Source organism: Desmodus rotundus, chromosome 4 (genome assembly GCF_022682495.2).
Source record: "Desmodus rotundus isolate HL8 chromosome 4, HLdesRot8A.1, whole genome shotgun sequence".
NCBI classification, from domain to species: Eukaryota; Metazoa; Chordata; class Mammalia; order Chiroptera; family Phyllostomidae; genus Desmodus; species Desmodus rotundus.
The window spans coordinates 63724942-63744657 of NC_071390.1; the positions used below are offsets into that span (position 1 = coordinate 63724942).

Below are 19716 nucleotides of genomic sequence, written 5' to 3' on the forward strand. Positions count from 1 at the left end.
CTGCCAGCCCACCTGTCTAGAGAGAGGGCACCATGGCCAGGCCTGAGGAGGGAGCAGATGGTGGCAGAGGGCAAAGGGGATGGGGAGCTCTGCTCACAGCTGAATCCAAGGGGAGGGAGTGGAAAGTGGGGAGAGGTATTTGTCCATACCAGACAATTTCTAGTTCCAAATGCACATGTTGCCACCTGCAGCCAGAATGGCAACCAGTTGTACCCAAGGAAACTACCTGTGCAATTGTCTCTGACAAAGGCATCAGTGATCATGCTTCCCCACTCTGGTTGCTAAAGGTTCCATCTAGGTCTTTAGGATGAAGTAACCAGTGCAAGTGACATGAAGTCCAAGGTAGCTCTGGAGGGGGCTGCTCCAGAAGAAAGGATTCTACTTGCAGGTTGACAAAAAACTTGTAGCCAAGGAAGGATACAAAAAAGCCTTAAAGAAATAAAGACACATGCAAGGAAGTGGAGTTTTGAAATGTTTTAAAAGATTAAGGAGGGGAGGATCCATCTATCCAGCCACTCAATTTTAAAATGCACAAGGAAGAGAAATTCCAACCTGAGGGAGCATTTTATCATAAACCACATCAGGTCCCACAACTTAATTCAAGGATCAGGCTCCACAGTGACCAGACAACACAGCTTATATCATTTGCCTGACCTCCTTTGGAAATGCATTTGAATATATATGGGGTGTCAATACGACAATATGTCTGTTACTTCAATTACAGCCTGGAAGTTGGCAGGCAGTACAGTTCTGAAGACCGAGTTTGTTACAGATTTTCCTCCGAGCACTGCTGCCCGTGGAATCTTAGCAAAGTCTCAGGGTTGTTAGGGACTGGTTATCACTTTTATTACTGGCGGAGTCAGACAAGCCCTAAACTAGCTTGTCAAGGAAACAAGAATGGAAACACCCAAATAAGACAGTGCTTGATAGGGAAAACTATACAACAGCACTGCACACTGGCAAATGCAATGCTTTTAAAGCCACTAGAAGACACTGATTTAGGTATTTTCTTCCAAGGGACTTCCTCTCTACTAAATAGGAACCAAATTGATTTGCTATAATAGTGCTTGGTTGGCTTTATAGCACAGAAAGCCTTGACCACAGCCCTAATAGAAGAAGATGGAGTTTCTGAGGCCAGCTCCACACAGAAACCAAGAGATGGATGATCTTATAAAATGTCCCTATTCTTGATGGTCCTCACGAAAACTTCTGACGCAGAATTATCATCATAAGAGCAGCTGTCGGGGGCGGGGGAGGGGGAGAAACTGAAGATGGACTTGAGAGCTCCATTTCCAAAAGGATTTTCATTAATTTCATCAAGATGAAGTTAATAATCCATAACATAAATGTTTTTTTTGTTTTCAGTTGGTTGTTCTAAAGATGTTAGAATCTCCTCAATAAATCTCACAGCCAGAGGCTAGTAGAAATTAGTTTGCCTTCTACACTGTCATTAAGAAAAAAAGAAGAGGTAATAGCTACTAAGGAAACTTGAAGAGACCGGCTTATAAATGGGATGAATCTACAAGCTGCCCAAATGGTTACTGGGCAGGACAAGTAAATAAATCCATATTTCCCTTTCATCATTGCCCCATACAAGGAAGCAGATGCAACAAAGGTATTCTTTTAAAAAGGCATTTTATTTATAAATCTATAAAAAGGCTTCTAGAAACTGTTTAACTTATGTTAAGACCTATATTCTTAACAAATCCATCCCACTTGTCCTACTGAAGGTCTCTGGTAAGCAGGGTCTTGTATATGAAGAACTCAATGGGTCTCAAAGACATGTCTTCTCCTCTCCCATAGAAGGCAACTCTAAGTACCTGCATGAGTGATGTAGACAGTAAGTGGTGCATGATGCCTAAGATATGGGGCTTTGGACAGATGAGAAATGCTCTCCCAGTTGCTGTGATGCTTTTAAAGACCATGCCCAGGAAGATAGGTGCACGACATCATAGAATAAAAATGAGGCTATGTTCAGCTTTTCCATGGAAACCCTGTGACACATCTGGCCACTCTTCAATAATGATACCATTAATAGCTCAGTCTCACTCTAAATGCTTTCTATATGTTCTCTTATTAAGTTTTCATTGTGACACTAAGAGGTAGATAATATTCTAATCTCTAATTTACAGAGAAGAAACTGAGATACAGAATGGCAAATAAATAATAATGATTAAATAATTAGTACTAGAGTTACTGAAACTTGAACCCAAGCAATCTCATTCCTGTTTCGCTGCTGCTGCCATAATTACTACTGCTGTTGCTACTGCTGTTGCCTCTACTGCTGCTGCTAGAATTACTACTGCTGTTGCTACAAGCTGCTGCTACTTCTGCGACTGCTGCTGCTGCTACTGATCCTGCTTCTGCTTCTGCTTCTACTTCTACTACTGCTGCCACTGCTACTACAATTACTGCTGCTGCTGCTGTTACTGCTGCTGCTATGACTGCTACTGCTAATAATGCTACTACTGCTGCTATGCTACTACTACTACTTATGCCACTACTGCTACTACTGACGCTACCACTGAAAGATCTCTGTGATGTCACTGTTAAATCCTGATCTCTACATAGTGCCGGGGTCTCAGCAGGAACAGAGAGCGGTATGAGGATAGGGTTCTAGGTCTGATATTGCATTGACCACACTTGATGATGACTAGCCACACACCTTTGAGCTGTGCCTTTGTTGATACTTTTATTGGGTGTGTGTCATTTTAATATGGCCTCAGCTGGATTCCTCATCAGTCTCCCTTTCTATCTTATGCTCCAGGTTAGATTCTTTATATCCAGTGTGCCTGCTGTGCAGCTAAGTCCACCTGTACCTTTTAATCCATGAAAAACAAGGAATCATAGGCCTCAAGGAGAACTGCTTTTTCCCTCTTTACCCCAACTTGTATAGTGCATGTTTGTGCAGTGGGAAGTGGACCCTCCTATGCTCAAGTAGAAAAAGTGTAGTATGACTAAGCAAGAACTGGACAAATGCCTAGGGTACAGGGCAGGTAGAGATAAGGCTAGCATGTGTTTGGAGAAGGGTGAAGCCATTCAAGGAGAGAGAACCTGGCTCCAGAGACTGACAAAGTCCCCTCTCCCTCCTGCCCCGGTGGGGGTGGGCTCACACTGCCTGAGCCACATCATCCACTGCTCTTCTTCCCTCATGGAGAATAGTGGTGATAAATACAGAGGCACACTGAGAGGGATGTACTTAGCCCTCACCCCTTCTTCAAAACTCCAGAACAGAGGAAAGCAGAGCAGACCAGCAGCACCAAAAAATATAAAATCTTGCATCAAGCACCTGCCTCTCTTCCTGGCCATTATGCTCAGAGCTCTCAAGTCAATGGGTCCTGCAGAGGCCTTTGGTCATCTCTTGGCCAAATCTTTCATCACCTTAGAAAGACTCAGACCTTCTGAGGGTTCCCTGAAGCAGTGAACAAGGAGAGTTGGACTTACTCCAGAGAAAAATCAATGTCTTCTGTACTTCCTTAAGAACCTATTTCTAGTGTTTACCATCTGTTGGGGCATGTTTCTTCCCACCCCCTGCCAAATATAAGATTATAGAATGGATTCAATGCTTTGGCAAATTACACATGTACCTAGCCTATTCCAGAGAGTCTAATAATTCTCCTCCCCAAAATATGTATCTCCTGATAGGTGCCATACAAATGTCTTGCGATAGGACTGAAACTCAGACGGCAGATACAGCCTGTCTCTGTCCTGCATCCCTGATTTCTACTCCTCCTGCCTGGCTGGGTAAAAAGATGTAACTACTTTTAAGTGCTTAATGGCAAGCATGTCACATGCACAAACTTCTGGGCTATTTTCACAAGCCCACTTGGAAAAATGTTACCTGGCTCCCACCAAGTAGCAAAGGAAAGTTTTCTTGGGCATGATATTTTTAATGGACAAGCAGATTCTAGGCTGCCAATGGACATTTTCCACAGTGCTTCACTGTTACCCCCAAACATCCAAGAGAAAACCTCTTTTCATGACAGGTGTACAGCTCCACATCCTGCTCCCAGGCTGCACCTCTGCTGAGAGACAGGTGGAAGGCTTACCACAAATACTGTTCTCAACTTAGAAGGAATGGAAAAGGTAAGCAGGTGATGGTCCTGCCTTCTTGTCCCTCCCTGCTCAGGTGGGATGCAGCAGCATCCTGGTTGACCTAAGTATTCAGCAGATAAGACGGTCGTCTGAGTCCCTAGTTCAGGGGCGTCGAACTTATTTTCACCAGGGGCCACATTAGCCTCACAGTTACCTTTGAAGGGCCGAATGTAATTTTAGGACTGTATAAATGTAACTACTCCTTAATTAGGGGCAAGGAGCTCTACATTCGGCCCTTTGAAGGCAACCAGGAGGCTGATGTGGACCCCGGTGAAAATGAGTTTGACACCCCTGCCCTAGTTGTTTCACAAGAGCCACATCCATATTATTGACTTACTACAGGGAAGAACCTAAAGCAGGTTCAGAATGATCCTTCTCCACAGGAAGGCTACATCCCCAGTCCTGCCAGATGACCCATCCCAAACAACACTGTCATCACAGAAGCCTAAGAGATAGGGAGCTCCTTACCTCCACATGTAACTTTTAACTGCAAGAGGCACGCAATGAGCTAAGAGGACCTGTCTACAGACAATAGCTATGAGTGTCAGCTAATGCTGTTCAGAGGCACTACCCTATGGACTGGTTGCAATGTCATCAAATAACAGAGTTCTAGTAATTAGAGGATGTGGGCACCCCAAGAGCATGGGTGTGACTCTGTCCTGGAGGGAGTTTGGGAGGTGAGCACTGACCTGCAGCATCTGGAGGTAGCCCTCTTGGGGGTCGCAGAGCAGGGAGGAGATGCGGTGGTTGTTCCTCATGCATTTCTGGTTGTCCTTGGCAGACGGGAAGATCTGTCGGACCACGGTCATCCTGCCAAGGGCACTGTGGACCAGATCCAGAATCTCTGGGTCACTGATTTCCTGGGAAGATAACCAGACCCATGCTTACCATTGACTCAAGAACTTTCTCTGCATAAGGCCTATCAGGAATCTGACAGCCTGAATAGCTGATGCCAAAGGGATTAATGGTTGGGCCCAGGTCACACAGTTCATTAGTTGGTTGTTTACAAATAATAATTGCTAACCCTAAAATGCAAACAGGATTATTCAATACTTTCCCTGAAGCCAGAAAGAGATGTCTGTGGCTAAACCACCAATGCATCGGCTTCCACAGAATCAATGTCTTAAGAACCAGTGATGCCATGATAGGCATTAGCTGGAAGCAAAGGCTAAATTTTCTGTTGGGAGTCATCAATCTGATTTAAGCAAGGAAAACTGGTTTCCTCTGACACGACTGGCCAAAATGCAATGAGTTCCCTCTAAGTCTTTAATAATTAGATTCTTTTTTAAATTTGCATACAAATTTTGAAAATTTACCCATCCATTCATTTGTGGCACAAAATCTACTCAACATCTCCTCTGTGATTTGTTCTGTGCTAAGCACTGGAGATATGGCTGTGAATGAGTCAGGTCTAATCCATTCAGTGAAGCTCAAGGTCATCACAGGATGAAACATGCTAGTGATACAATAAGAAAATACAGAGACAAAGGAAATCCATTGTGTTCCCATGTTAGAGTATGTGCTAAGCTCTTGACATACATTAACTCATTTGGTGCTCACAACAGTCCTAGGAATTCTATTATTATCCTAGGTAGATCCTATTATTATCCCATTTAAAATGAGCACTCTCAAGCATAGAAATAGCAAAGGGAGCCTGCCACAGGGAGCTTTTTCCAGGACAAGGATTCTTTGAGGAATTAGCAGTGAAGCTGAACCTGTAGGATGAATTTGTTAAGCAAAGTGCTGGCATGTAGGGCGGAGAGGGTGTGCAGCAATGCGGAACTGAATCGGTGGTGCTGCTGAAGACAGGGGAGCAGCTGCATCCTGTGAGGCAGTAGGACTTCTGAAACATCGCATGCTTCCAGGGCTTGGAAAGGGGCAGGGCTGCTGGCAGAAAGGAGGGGTGGGCAAGATGTGGGTGGGGGATCAGTAAAACTGGCTAAAATGCTCACATGAAGGATGATGAGGAACCCTTGAAAAGTTTTAGGCACAAACAAGCCTAAACAATCAGATTTACATTTTTGTAAACCTCTGACCACTGTACAGAAGCAGATTCCATAGGCAAAAAAAGTGCTCCATGGCTGAGAGCAACACAGGAACTACAGACAGGGAAACTGGCATGAGGTTTCAGCAATGGAAGAGAGTCAAGTTGCTCTGTTTCCCTCTCTAAAAAGTGCCCTAATTGGTGGTTGGCTGCAAGTCAAGATTTTAACTGTGAATAACCGTGTTTTAAAATAGTTCTTCAGTCTTCCTCCCTGCAGATGATACATTCTAGCTTTGAGACAATGATGTGTTATAATTATAGCTAATGAGGTTAGATATTAGTGATCATCTGTTTCAAAGTCACTTGAAGAACAAGATGTTTAATGGTAAAATGGTAAACTGTATACTTCAGGAACTGCCTTAGGAATCTGATAGGAGTGCAAAGACTGGTCAGTTGAAACCATGTGCTGGGTCTGGGAAAAAGTAAGAAATTAAAGAGTTGCATCCTTTTAGAATAATCAATACTTCTCAAATATGCTGAAATGCAGTAATCTCAAAAGAATTAAATTGCTATACATATTGAATCTGAGTTTAAACCATTGATCTATGTATTTCTGACAAAAGTCTGTGGAAGGGAAAATGATCTTGTTGGGGGTAACCAACTGACAATCAAAAGCAGGGAAATAGCAAAGTGTTCACATCTCAGGGCCACGAGGTGAGATGGGCCCAGGAGCCAGCTGGGTCAAGAACCAGTGCAGATAATGGAGCTGAGCCTGGGCCTGGATGCTCTGCTCTGGGCTGCCCTGCTCACAGAGGCCCTGTCCCGAGCTTAGGCTAGTGGGGTGAGGAAAATCCCATTCTGATCTAATAGTAAGGATGACTACAAAAAAGAGCAAAGAGGAGAGTAGCTAATTTTACTTGGAGAAGGAAAGTAGAAGATTTGGGGAGGGATTTTTGATGTAGAAAAAAGCATGAGGTCATGAAGAACATAATTTGACTTATGCATAAGGGGTTAATCAGAGCCCAGGCACCTTGGAGCGGAAATGGATATGTTGCATATATTTGCTTTTCTCACTTATTTTTGAAGTTCTCTTATTAAATCTTTCCTGCATCCTCAGCTTCCTAGAGAGAAAGTCAGTGGCACTGAGTACTCCCCACTGCACCCCAAGCAGGACCCTGGAAGTCTGCAGGGAATCTGACTTACAGGCACACAGTACCTTTCTAGGTAAGTGCAACTATCACTTTCCCTGGCAACCTGTGGCAGCTCCTGGGATGAGACAGCCAGTGGCAGTCATGACATAAACAAGAGGACTCAGCCCCTACCCCACGCTGCCTAGTCTTCAGACTGTTCCTTTATCATTCTTCCCACCCAGGACTTATGGAGAGCTGGGCATAGCTCTCCCCAACTCAATAGTTGCCACACGGCTTCCTTGCAGTGAGGATCTGCTGGATCTCTGGAGATCTTCCTGTCTCCCATGGCCCAGTTCTCATGTACTCACTCTGGGTCAAAGCGCATACTCTGTCCATCAATGCACTGCTACCTGCCTCCTAGTAATTCTGGTCCTATTCTTAGTATCCAATACAGAGATAGCTACAATCAGAATCTAAGAAACCACAGAAGCAACTCCCTAGATCCCTTTGGGGCAATGAAAAGGGTCACCTCTTTTCCTAGGGATATGGCCTTATCTTTGGAGAATTCCAAACCCATGTCACCAGTTTCAGCAGCTCCATGCCAGGCCCTTTCCAATCCTATTGGTCTCACTAGGTCTCTTTAGTAATGTAAGGGTACAGGCAGGGATCTGCTCACTCCTGCCAGGCAGTGCCTCTATGCTGCACACCAAATCTGCCTCTGGGCCGCCCTGAGGGGGCCTAACCTCTGGGTTCCTAAGGGCGCAGGGAGCACTCCAAGAAGCCAATTTACACAAACCACTTGGAAAATGAACTTGCCCTTCTAGTTGAACATTCCTTCCAGATAGTGTTGTTGATGAACAGAAGAAGCAAGACAGAATATACTGTGTGACTTCCCCTGGAGTCAGCAAGGCAGCAGTGGAGACAACAGTAACTAACAGTCATACCTGGACACTCACTGGAGTGTCAAAATAATCTCACCTATTTTATTGCTTTTTAAGTTCATATTGTAAAACATATTTAACTTTCAAATATTACATACAATAAGATATGGGTAACAAAACGATTTCAGTGTGCCTTCCATCAAGCTAAGAAATAAAATACAAATTGCGTTTTGGTCAGATGCCTCCTCCCCAAACACTTAACCTTCCTTCCTGCTCACAAAGAGCCTGCCTTTGTCATGTTATGACTACATATGTGACCCAAATAATGTGCAACTTGTACGTTTTGCTTAGCTTTATGTAGTTGACCAGTCTGCACACACACCTCCTGCAGTTGTTCTAACTCAGTGGCTCTGTTGCGTATCAGGATCACCTGGGAAGTGATAAAATTGCAGAGGTCCAGTGCTCCATTAGCCCTCCGGATAATTCCAGCACTCATCAATGTTTAAAACCCACTAGTCTAACTTTCATTTTCTGCTATTTATTCATGGTGATGGGTGCCACTCGAGTGTATTCATTTTCACAGCTGCACACAATTGTATTGTGTGACTCTGCCACCATTTATTTACTCTATTGTGGATCACCATTTGCATGTTTTGTTTGATTGCCATCATGAACAAAGCTTCAGTGTACGTATTTCTGCTGTGTGCATGTTGGTGCACTTGTAGCAGGATTTCTCTAGGGTACCTACCTAGACCAGAGTTCCTTGATAGGAGAGTGTGAACACATTCAAATTTCCGGGTAATACAAAATTTCCACAGTGATTGTACCAATTTATAATCTTGTATGGTAAAGAGAGTTCCTGCTGCTCTGTATCCTTGCCTGCATGTGACAGTGTACAATGTCCTAATATATGCCAATCTGGTAAGTATAAATTGGCACATAATTGGATTTTAATTTCCACTTCCATCATTCTTAAAAGGGTTAAGTATCTTTCATACATTTTGAATCATTTGTGTTTCCTTTCCAGTGTTTGTATTTTTGTCTAATTCTTATCAGGTTGGGTCTCTGGCATATTTATTTGATGGACTTTTTAAAAAAATTCTGGATAATAAGTCTGTTACATGCTATCAATGTCTTCTCCAGTTTCTAGAATGTTTTGTAGAACTAGCCCATAAACTCATCTAACCTGCTGTTTTCTTTGTAGAATTATTATTAATTAAATTTCTTTATTTTATAAGGATTTTGCTTGCTTTTCCTTCTTTGTCCTAAATCATTTTTTTCTAAAAATTCAATCATGTTGTCCAAATTTTGCTATGTGATTGGCATAACTTGTTCACGTGGTGGTTTGAATCAAGTCATTAGCAATTGTAGCACGATGTTCCTTCTGCTCTGGTAGCAGAAGCTGCAGAACAAATTTTGCCACAACACATTTCATGCCAAGATCTTGCATCAAAATATCAGGCTCAGCAGTTTTGGAATTCCCAGATCAGCTTCTAGGTCTCGCACTGTCAGTCACTGGTCTTTGTTGACTGCAGCCCGTACACGTTCAACGTTCTCAGGTGTTCTGTTTGTGGCAGGCCTTCTAGAACGTGGATCACTTTCAACAGATTCTTGACCATCTCTGGAGTGTTTGTGCCACACTTTTGTTTGTACTGCACTGATTGCATCATCCCCAAAAGCCTTCTGATCATCCAAATAGTTTCTGCAGAGATATGTTCAAGCTTAATGCAAAATTTGATGCAGATTCAGTGCTCTACTTGCCCAGTCCTTTTGAATGTGACAGCCACACAGTACACATACATGCTCACTCTATGGCATCTACAGCCCCCACTGACCAGTACAGTGAAGCCATCATTGTTCATGCATGTGCATTCCAGTCCACTCTCCTTGGCTGCCAGGTTACATCAATGTTATGAAACTGTTCTCATTATGTTAAAATGGCTGGACTTTTACTGGACAGACCTTAACAAAGTGTTAAGTTAATCACTATTTTTACTCTTCTTCTTCAATGTTTATCTCTAATCACCATCTTCCCAACTAATGTGATAACAACGTCCAGCATTTTAATTCTATCTTTCTTTATGCCTCCATAGTATACATAATTTCATTGCTTTATACAGTTGATATTTGTGTATTGAATCAGTATGTATCAATATATTTGTTAGACTTTCTTTTCTAGACATCAAGCCTTATATCTGTGATCATTTCTTTCTCCTGAAATAATTCATTTATAATTTCCTTTAATGTGGGTTCATTGGTGATAAACTTAGTTTTTATTTGCTGGAAAATGTCTTGATTTTAATCTCATTCTTGAAAAATAAAATCCTAAGTTGACTACTATTTTCTCTTAGCACACTGAAAACAATATGAAATGGTCTTCTGGCTTCCATTTTTGTCCAATGTATTAGTTTCCTACAACTGAAATAAAAAATTATCACAAGGGCTGAGGCACTCCTTCCAGAGGTTCTAGGAGATAATCTGTTCCTTGCCTCTTACAGCTTCACTTACAGTGAGTGCTGGCATTTCTTGGGTTGCAGCCACATCACTCTAATCTCTTCCTCTGTGCCCACATGGCATTCTCTTCCATAGATAGATCTCCCTTTGCCTCCCTTCTATAAGGATGGTTAGGGTTACATTTAGGGCCCACCAGGATAATCCAAGATAATTTCCCCACCTCAAGATCATCACCTTAATCACTTCTGCAAAATACCTTCTGCTATATAAGGTAACACACAGTATCCAAGGATTAGGCCCTGGATATCTTTGGTGGTCATTATTCAGCCCACTACCTCAAGGTATTAGGGATCAGTCGAACTGTCACTCCTTTGAGGATGACCTGTGTTTTCTCTCTGGATGCTCATTAGATTGTTTTGTCTTTGGTGTTCTGCAGTGTCACACTATGAGGTGTCCAGTTGTGAATTTTTAGAGTTTTATTCTGCTCCTGACCCTTGGGCTTTCCACATCTGACATTTGGTTTCTTTTAATAATTCTAGAGAATTCTAAACCATATTGTCATTTAACATGATTTCTTCCCCCATTATCTCCTATTTCCTTCTAGAAATCTAGTCAACAGTATGTCAGGTATTATCATTCTTCTATGTATTGACCTTCCTTTCATATTTTCCAACTGTTTGTCTCTTTGGGCTGCATTCTAAACAACCTCTTCATATTTTTCAGTTCATTAATTCTCTCTATATGTGTGTTCACTTTGATGCTTATTTTTAACTTCAATTATTAGGTTTTTAATTTCCTGAAGCTGTTTTTTTCTTAATAAAATATCTTTTATTTCCTGATCTTATTTTCAAGCATCTTTTTATGTTTTAAACATATTTAAGTCTACATATTTAATATTCTATGTCATTTAATTCTAATAACTAAAGTCACTTCAAATGTGTTTAAACTGTCCTTTTCTTTTTCTGGCTCTCACTCATGATGGCCCTTTTATTTCCTTCCATCCTACCTTCCTTCTTCCTTTCTTTCTCCCTCTTTTTCTCCCTTCCCTCCTCCTCCTTTTCTCTCCTTTTTTCTCTTATTTATGCAATATTATTTTTCTTAGAATTTTCTTATATGTTCTGTGAAGTCTGACTGGAATTTGCATTACTTCAGAGAATATTTATGAGCACTACCAATCTGTAACCACACAATTTAATACTCGATATTCCTTTGAGCTTTGATAGGCAGCACAGGTGCGACTTGGGTCACGATCCTGCATGCATCAAGAAAATTTCTTCCCTCCATGAAGCTCCAAAGTCAAGACAGAAGATTTTCCTTGCTATTCCCTCTGCACAGTGAGTTCATTTCTAGTTAACCCTTACAATGAGTTCTAAGTTTCTAACTTTATGTGTAAATTTTTCATTAGGCCCCACATTTGATTGGTTCTTACACTTGATCTCATGTGTTCTATGCCCCACACAGCCAAAAGAATAAAAGCTGCACATCTCCACAGTTTGGACAATAGATTCAATGCGGAAAACTAAATTTGAAGCTCACATATTTCCTAGAGTTTTCATTTTCACTGTAGTTGGCCTCTGTGTGTAATTACTCTTGACTGCTCAGTGATCTATTTAAAAATATATTTAAATATATTATAGCCAACTTTTTTAAGGTCTTTTCCTTTTGAGAGTATCACTCAGGCTAATTATTCTTCCATAAAAATACTACTACAGAACCTTATATATAGAATTTTCATTCTTTAGCATGTAATCTTCCCCTTTATCTGGAACATACACCTATCTCCCAAGCCCCATATATGTCTTGGCTGTGTGACTGGCTAAACCTCAGTTGTTATGCTAAAATTTATATTTGCTTCATTTCAATGTCTTTTCCTAAGTTTATTATCATTAATATCAGAAAGAGGGCCCTTTCTGAGAGGCCCAAGAGAAGAATGTGCCACCTTGTCCATTTGATCAAATTCCAATTGTGTTCTTGAATAATTTCACTATTATGGATGTAAGAAGGTAAATATTCTTCAGGTTCCACCTCATTTTGTTATCCATCCTGAACTTCTTTATTAGCCTACCTTCCTACAATCTAATAGGTTCCACCTGTAAATCTCTTATCAACAGTGTTAATTCAGGAGATCATCTCTGAGAGATGATGAAGACTTAGATTAGGATGGTTTCAAATAGATCATCTTTATAAAGAAAAATGTAGGATCTACAGTATATACTGACTGGTGGAATCAGAATAGAATGATAGCAAAATACTGCTGAAACTAGCTGTTTTTTCATTGGATGGAGTATTTACAGACTGATAACAAAAATATTATAACAACTAAAACAAGCAGAGAACAGGATAGAGTTTCCAATTAACATTGCACCCTTCTTGCCAGTCATGGGGGGGGGATTCATTTGTACTGTGTAACACACTTAAAGAAAGATTTCTATGAAAACAATAAAACGTAAGACGTGTTTCATGCACTGAATAATAAAAATACTCGCTGCCTCTAAATTTGTATTAAGAATGCACATTGAAGCTTAGACAATCTTCACTTCTAGTCAAATAAGTTATTAAGAAACTTCTACAAACCTCTACTTCACTTACAAAGAGTTGAGACTACAGAAAAGTCAGACAAATTTAAAGGAAAGCTAATCCTCACATTCTCCCTGAAGGTATGTACTTAATTCACTGATTAAAAGCAAAAGTGTCTTTCTTGGAGAACAGAGCAAGAACATAATAAGATCTGACTGCCTCCATTCAGAGGCAACCTGTGTCTCCATCCAAGGTCTCTGGCTGGCTTCAGGGAACCCATTGTTCCAAAAAGTGTAAAGTCTCCAAGTACGCATTTTCCTGTGGAGAATCAGAGAATGTGAAGATCGGCTGTATTATATCTTCAAGAAAGACTTTGACTCAAAAAAGGTGATGAAAAACTGATATGGAAGTTAGCAATGGTTTTTAAAGTCCTCTTTATTGCTAACTATGTGAAAAAAAATTTTAATGATGACAACATCAACAGGATTATTTTGGACACACAAGAGTTTCAGTGTTTGTCAAACTCAGCTGCTTCTTCCTCACCTCCACTCAGGTCTCTGATGTAACAACAACAAACACATAATTGAAGAAGCAATGGTATTTGCATGATAAACAACTAAGCAGCTATGAAAATGACTGAAAAAATCTATAATATTACATTGCCTTATAAATATAGATAAAAGAGGTAAGGAAAACAGAAGAGAAACAAAGAATAGGAAGAGCAAGTTACAGAATTATATACCTAGTAAGCTACATTTACAGTACAGATTGATGTAATAGCATATTACAAATTTAAGCATAAGGAACACACAACGATTTCAGGCAGTCAGTGCCACTGGGGAAATAAAGAGAGGTAACAAGCAAATTCGCTGCCTACCTAACAGTCTTGGCCCTCCTCTTCTATGCTGCAATAACCCTAGTATGAAATGGTGCCCTTCCCTATACCACATGGCATTGAAGGTGATAGGAGGTGACCTCAATACCCCAAAGCAGAGGTACATTGCTAGGTCTGAGCCAAAGTGGGTGGTCCTACTCATTTAGGCAGTTTTAGGGGAAGATATATAACTTTACTTATGGTTTTGATGTGTGAGGGGGCTCTGAGAAGGTTTACTTAATCCTAAGAAGAAGACCAAGAATATCTAGGTCTTTTTGCCTGTGGAGGTTTGAATCGTGGGGAGATTCCACCTGACAGCATGCCCAGCACACTGCAGACAACAGACAGAACAGGGTCCTGAGAATACTATTCAGCCTCTGAATCACTCTGGCCTATAACCTGGTGACCTGTCTCTGACCCGTTTCTAATAAATCTTCAGACCATTTAAGGAAATTGAATTCAGATTTTTCTGTAGCTTATAGTCAAAAAACAAGCTGACTTATACAGAATTTAATGTGACTGGTAAGTAGACATAGAGCAGACTTCAATTATTTCTGAAATAGTCCATTTTTTAAAAATTGAGATCTCATAATATCAACAATTGAACGGTGAACATGTAGGTGTTTGTTATAACATGTTCTGCATCTTTTAAGCTTCTAGGAATATTGTAAAATTGAAAACATGGAGAGAATCACTGTAGAAGTCTTAATCCAAGTCTATTTGAGTAACAAAGTAGATAAATTTTTATAATGAGAAAAAATCTTCAAAAAAGCAATTAAAATAGAAAGAATCTCCTTTTTCTAAGTATATATTTTGACAAAACAGATATAAAACTCATACACAAATAATTATTTGTATGATCTTTAAGGGAAGGGAGGTGGGTAGAGGTGGAAGAGGGTATAGGGGGAATAAATGGTGATGGAAAAAAGATTGAATTAAATTAAATTTTTTAAAAACACCAGTAAAATTTCTGAACCTTCTGATATGAGGGGAAAATATTTTTAAACATTTATATAGAGCTCTAAACTTATATAGGGTTGTGTAATCACATTGTAAGTCATTTCCTTTTATTCCTTAGAAAGACCTAAGTCTATCAAACATCTATGTGATATCAGCATTATTCCAACTCTGAAGAAATAATAAAGTTTATTATTTCCTTCCTAAAAGCCATGGTGTCAGTAGTCTAAAGTTAATGATAGTAAAGAAACTTCATAGACAAAGCTGGCTTGAGAGAAGCTGAAAAATACAAAGAGAATTCAATAAGTTGTGATGAAAGAATTACTCCCACCAATTCTCAAAGGTTTTTTAGACTGTCTGCTGTGTTCAGATCCCTATGGAGTGCTTAAGGCAAGGCAAGCTAAGGATATCCAGGTGAGGAAGAGAGAGTGGGAAGAAGCTGCCAAAGCTTAGTTATGGTTACATACCCCGGACAAAGGATGACAGCAGGAGAACACCTTCTGAGTGGTCTTTCTGACCAGGCACACATTCTGTCTCATTAGTCATCCCCTAAAAGCTCACAGAGCATGTATGAAGTCTTCCTATTTTGCCTGTAGAAAATAGCCGGAGAGGATTCCACCACTCCTAAAAGTGTGGTCCTGAACCAACACCAGCATGATCTGCAAACTTGTTAGAAATGCAGAATATCGGGCCCTACCCCCAGATGTATCTAGTCAGAAGCCACCTTATGACAAGATCTCTGGGTGATTCATAGACATGTGAACATTTGTTAAAATTTATTTTTAATTATAGTTGACATAAAATATTATATTAGTTCCAGGTATATAACATACTGATTCTACATGTATATACCTTACAAAGTGATTACTACAACAAGTCTAGTAACTACCTGTTAACATTTTCTTTTTTTTTTTTTTTCATGTTCGAAAGGGATTTATTTTTTTTTTTTAATTTATTTATTGTTATTTAATTACAGTTGTATGCCTTTTCCCCCATCCCTTCACCCCACCCCAGGTGAACCCACTTCCCTCCCCCCTCTCCACCCTCCCCCTTGGATTTGTTCATGTGTCCTTTATAGTAGTTCCTGTAATCCCCTCTACCCACTGTCCCCGCCCCCACCCCCCACCCCCGCCCTTGCTATTGTTACATTGTTCTTAACTTCAATGTCTCTGGTTATATTTTGTTTGCTTTTTCCTTCTAATGCTTATGTTCCAGTTAAAGGTGAGATCATATGGTATTTGTCCCTCACTTCCTGGCTTATTTCACTTAGCATAATGCTCTCCAGTTTCATCCATGCTGTTGCAAAGGGTATAAGCTCCTTCTTTCTCTCTGCTGCGTAGAATTCCATTGTGTAAATATACCAAAGTTTTTGGATCCACTCGTTTGCTGATGGGCACTTTGGTTGCTTCCAGTATTTGGCTATTGTAAATTGTACTTATATAAAAAGCTTCTGCATGGCTAAAGAAAACAGCACCAAACTACAAAGAGAACCAACAATATGGGAAAGCATATTTGCCAATGATACCTCAGACAAGGGCCTGATCTCCAAAATATATAAAGAACTCACACGACTCCACTCCAGGAAGACAAACAACCCAATTAAAAAATGGGCAAAGGACTTGAACAGACACTTCTCCAAGGAAGACATACAGAAGGCCCAGAGACATATGAAAAGATGCTCAGCATCACTAGCCATCAGAGAGATGCAAATTAAAACCACAATGAGGTATCATCTCACACCAGTCAGAATGGCCAACATAAACAAATCCACAAACAAATGTTGGAGAGGATGCGGAGAAAAGGGAACCCTCGTGCACTGTTGGTGGGAATGCAGACTGGTGAGGCCACTGTGGAAAACAATATGGAATTTCCTCAGAAAACTAAAAATGGAACTGCCCTTTGACCCAGTAATTCCGCTGCTGGGATTATACCCTAAGAACACTGAAACACCAATCCAAAAGAATCTGTGTACCTGTTAACATTTTCAAAGCACTAGTCTATTATACAGTGAAGGAAAAGAGGATGATCTGGAATCAGATGGGTCTGAGTTCCAGTTCTGGCTTCTCCTCTTCCTGGCTGTGTAACAAGTCACTTAATTCCTTTGAGCGTCATCTATGAATAGTATAATAGCTCTTCCCAGGGTTTTGATTTAATTCAGTGACTTTGATTGAATGGGATTCAACATGTCTAGCACACAGCCTTGCAGCTAGTACTCCTTATCCTTACAACTCAAAACCTAAAGCTCTTTCTACAATTGCTGAAAGCCATCAAAAGACCTGCCTTAGCTTGGCTCCAGGCAAGCCAGAGTAGCCCTTTTCCTGGTCCTGCAGCCTCTTCCAAACCCCTTCAGGAGAGCATATATTAGACCACCCAATCTGCATTTGGCTCTTTCCTGCTCTTCATCTCTGAGAGACCCCAAGATACACTGGACTCCCTGCGAAGGTATCAAACCAGTATTCAACCATCTTACCATTAAATAAAATGGCCTCTGACTGAAAACTTATATGGATTATTTTATTTTTATAAATTACACAGTTTCTGTTTATAGTAAAGCTGGCACCCTGCCTGTTCCGTTTACCCTGGGCCGCCCCAGGTACAGGTGACAGAGCCCTCCTCCCATCATACCTCCTTATCACAGCCCATTCCCATGACTGGGCCCAGTCAAATCAGCCAGCAATAAACAGCTGACCTTGTTCCCTAAAGATCTGTACCTGGCTATGGTCGCAGGGGAGCCATATGTCCTCTCAGGCTCTCTGTGCAGTGCTGGGAAACCCTCCCCACACCTACTGGTTTACCAGGAGAATCTGCTGTCTTCTCCAGAGAAGCCCAAAGAAAGTTCCTAGTGCTTTGCATTTTTAGTGGTTCTTTTAATCTATTTAATTGATTTTGTATTTCATTACATTTTATTCAATTTTATTCTTTTACATTTGACCATGAACACGACGAGGAGATCTGCCCTCCAGTGAGCCAGGGGACCCAAAGATGTCTGCAGCATTTACCAGAGAAGGTCACTAAACCTCTTCTGGCTGGTCATTTACGGATGACGGGTAGGCCTGAGTGGGCCCTGTGGAGACCTAACCACCTTTCTCAGCTCTCTTCTCTGTTTTGTTTCTTTTAATTTAGGAATTCTTTTTATTTTCTAATTTTTGTCCAAATTGTTTAAACTAAAAAAAGAAAAAAATCTCACTCATTTCTCCACCCTCTCATCACCCCCCACTCCACCCCTGCCTCTCATACTCTTGGAACCACCAATCTGAATCTATTCCCTGTATCTATGAGCTTCATTTATTTTTATGTTGTTGTTTTTATTTTTGTTTTAGATTTCACACTTAAGAGAGATCATATGGTATTTGTCTTTCTTTGTCTAACTTATTTCACTTAGCATAATGCCTTTGAGTTCCATCCATGCTGTCACAAATGGCAATATTTCATTCTTTTCTATGGCTGAAAAAATTTACCCATTCCTCCACTGATGGGCACTTAGGTTGTTTCCATATCTTGGCTATTATGAATAATACTTTAATGAACATGGGGTGTACATATCTTTTTAAATTAATGTTTTCATTGTCTTGGGGTAAATACCCACAAATGGAAATGCTAGGTCATGTGGCAGTCCTATTTTTCATTTTTTGAGGAACTTCCATTCTCTTTTCTGTGATGTCGCACCTATTTACATTCTGAACAAGAGTGAACAAGGTTTCCATTTTCTCCACACCCTGACTAACACTTTACTTCTTGTCTTTTTGATAATAGCCATCATAATAGGTGTGAGATGATATCTCATTGTGGGTTTTTAAGGTATATTTTATTGATTATGCTATTACAGTTTTCCCAATTTTTTTCTCCTCTTTATCTCCCCTCCACCATGCATGGCCCCCACCCTCCAGCATTCCCCCCACCTCCTTAGTTCAGGTACATGGGTTGTACAAATAAGTTCTTCAGCTTCTCTGTTTCCTATACCATTCTTAAACTCTCCCTGTATATTTTATGCCTACCAAGTATGCTTCTTATTCCCTGTACCTTTTCTCGTACTCTTGCCCCTCCACCTCCTCACTGATAACCCTCCATATGATCTCTATAGCTCTGGTTCTGTTCCTGTTCCAGTTGTTTGCTTAGTTTTTGGTTTTGGTTTTGTTTTTTAGATTCAGTTGTTGATAGTTGTGAGTTTGTCGTCATTTGATTGTTCATAGTTTTTGCCCTTCTTCTATTTTTTAGATAAGTCCCTTTAACATTTCATATAATAAGGGCTTGGTGATGATGAACTCCTTTAACATGACCTTATCTGGGAAGCACTTTATGTGCCCTTCCATTCTAAATGATAGCTTTGCTGGATACAGTAATCTTGGATGTAGGTCCTTGCTTTTATGACTTCAAATACTTCTTTCCAACCCCTTCTTGCCTGTAAGGTCTCCTTTCAGAAATCAGCTGACAGTCTTATGGGAACTCCTTTGTAGGTAACTGTGTCCTTTTCTCTTGCTGCTCCTAAGATTCTCTCCTTCTGTTTCATCTTGGCTAATGTAATTATGATGTGCCTTGGTGTGTTCCTCCTTGGTTCCAGCTTCTCTGGGACTCTCTGAGCTTCCTGGACTTCCTGGAGGTCTATTCTCTTCACCAGATTGGAAGAGTTTTCCTTCATTGTTTGTATAAATAAGTTTTCAATTTCTTGCTCTTCCTCTTCTCCTTCTAGCATCCCTATGATTCAGATGTTAGAGCACTTAAAGTTGTCCCATAGGTTCCTAAGCCTCTCCTCATTTATTTCAATTCTTGTTTCTTCATTCTGTTCCAGTTGGATGTTTACTTCTTCCTTTCTTTCCAAGCTGTTGA

General features: G+C 40.5%; 1 protein-coding gene across 4 annotated transcripts in view; it reads right to left on the reverse strand.

The window, feature by feature from the left end:
* GRID1 (glutamate ionotropic receptor delta type subunit 1) overlaps positions 1-19716 on the reverse strand; it is a 725082-nt gene that overhangs the window by 243781 nt on the left and 461585 nt on the right. For 3 of the 4 annotated variants that reach the window (XM_053923340.1, XM_024561244.3, XM_053923338.1), the window contains one exon: positions 4785-4955. The exons of the other annotated variant lie outside the window; for it this stretch is intronic. In XM_053923340.1, the coding sequence (XP_053779315.1) occupies positions 4785-4955 (171 nt within the window). The remainder of the gene's footprint in view (positions 1-4784; positions 4956-19716) is intronic. 4 annotated transcript variants of the gene reach the window in all.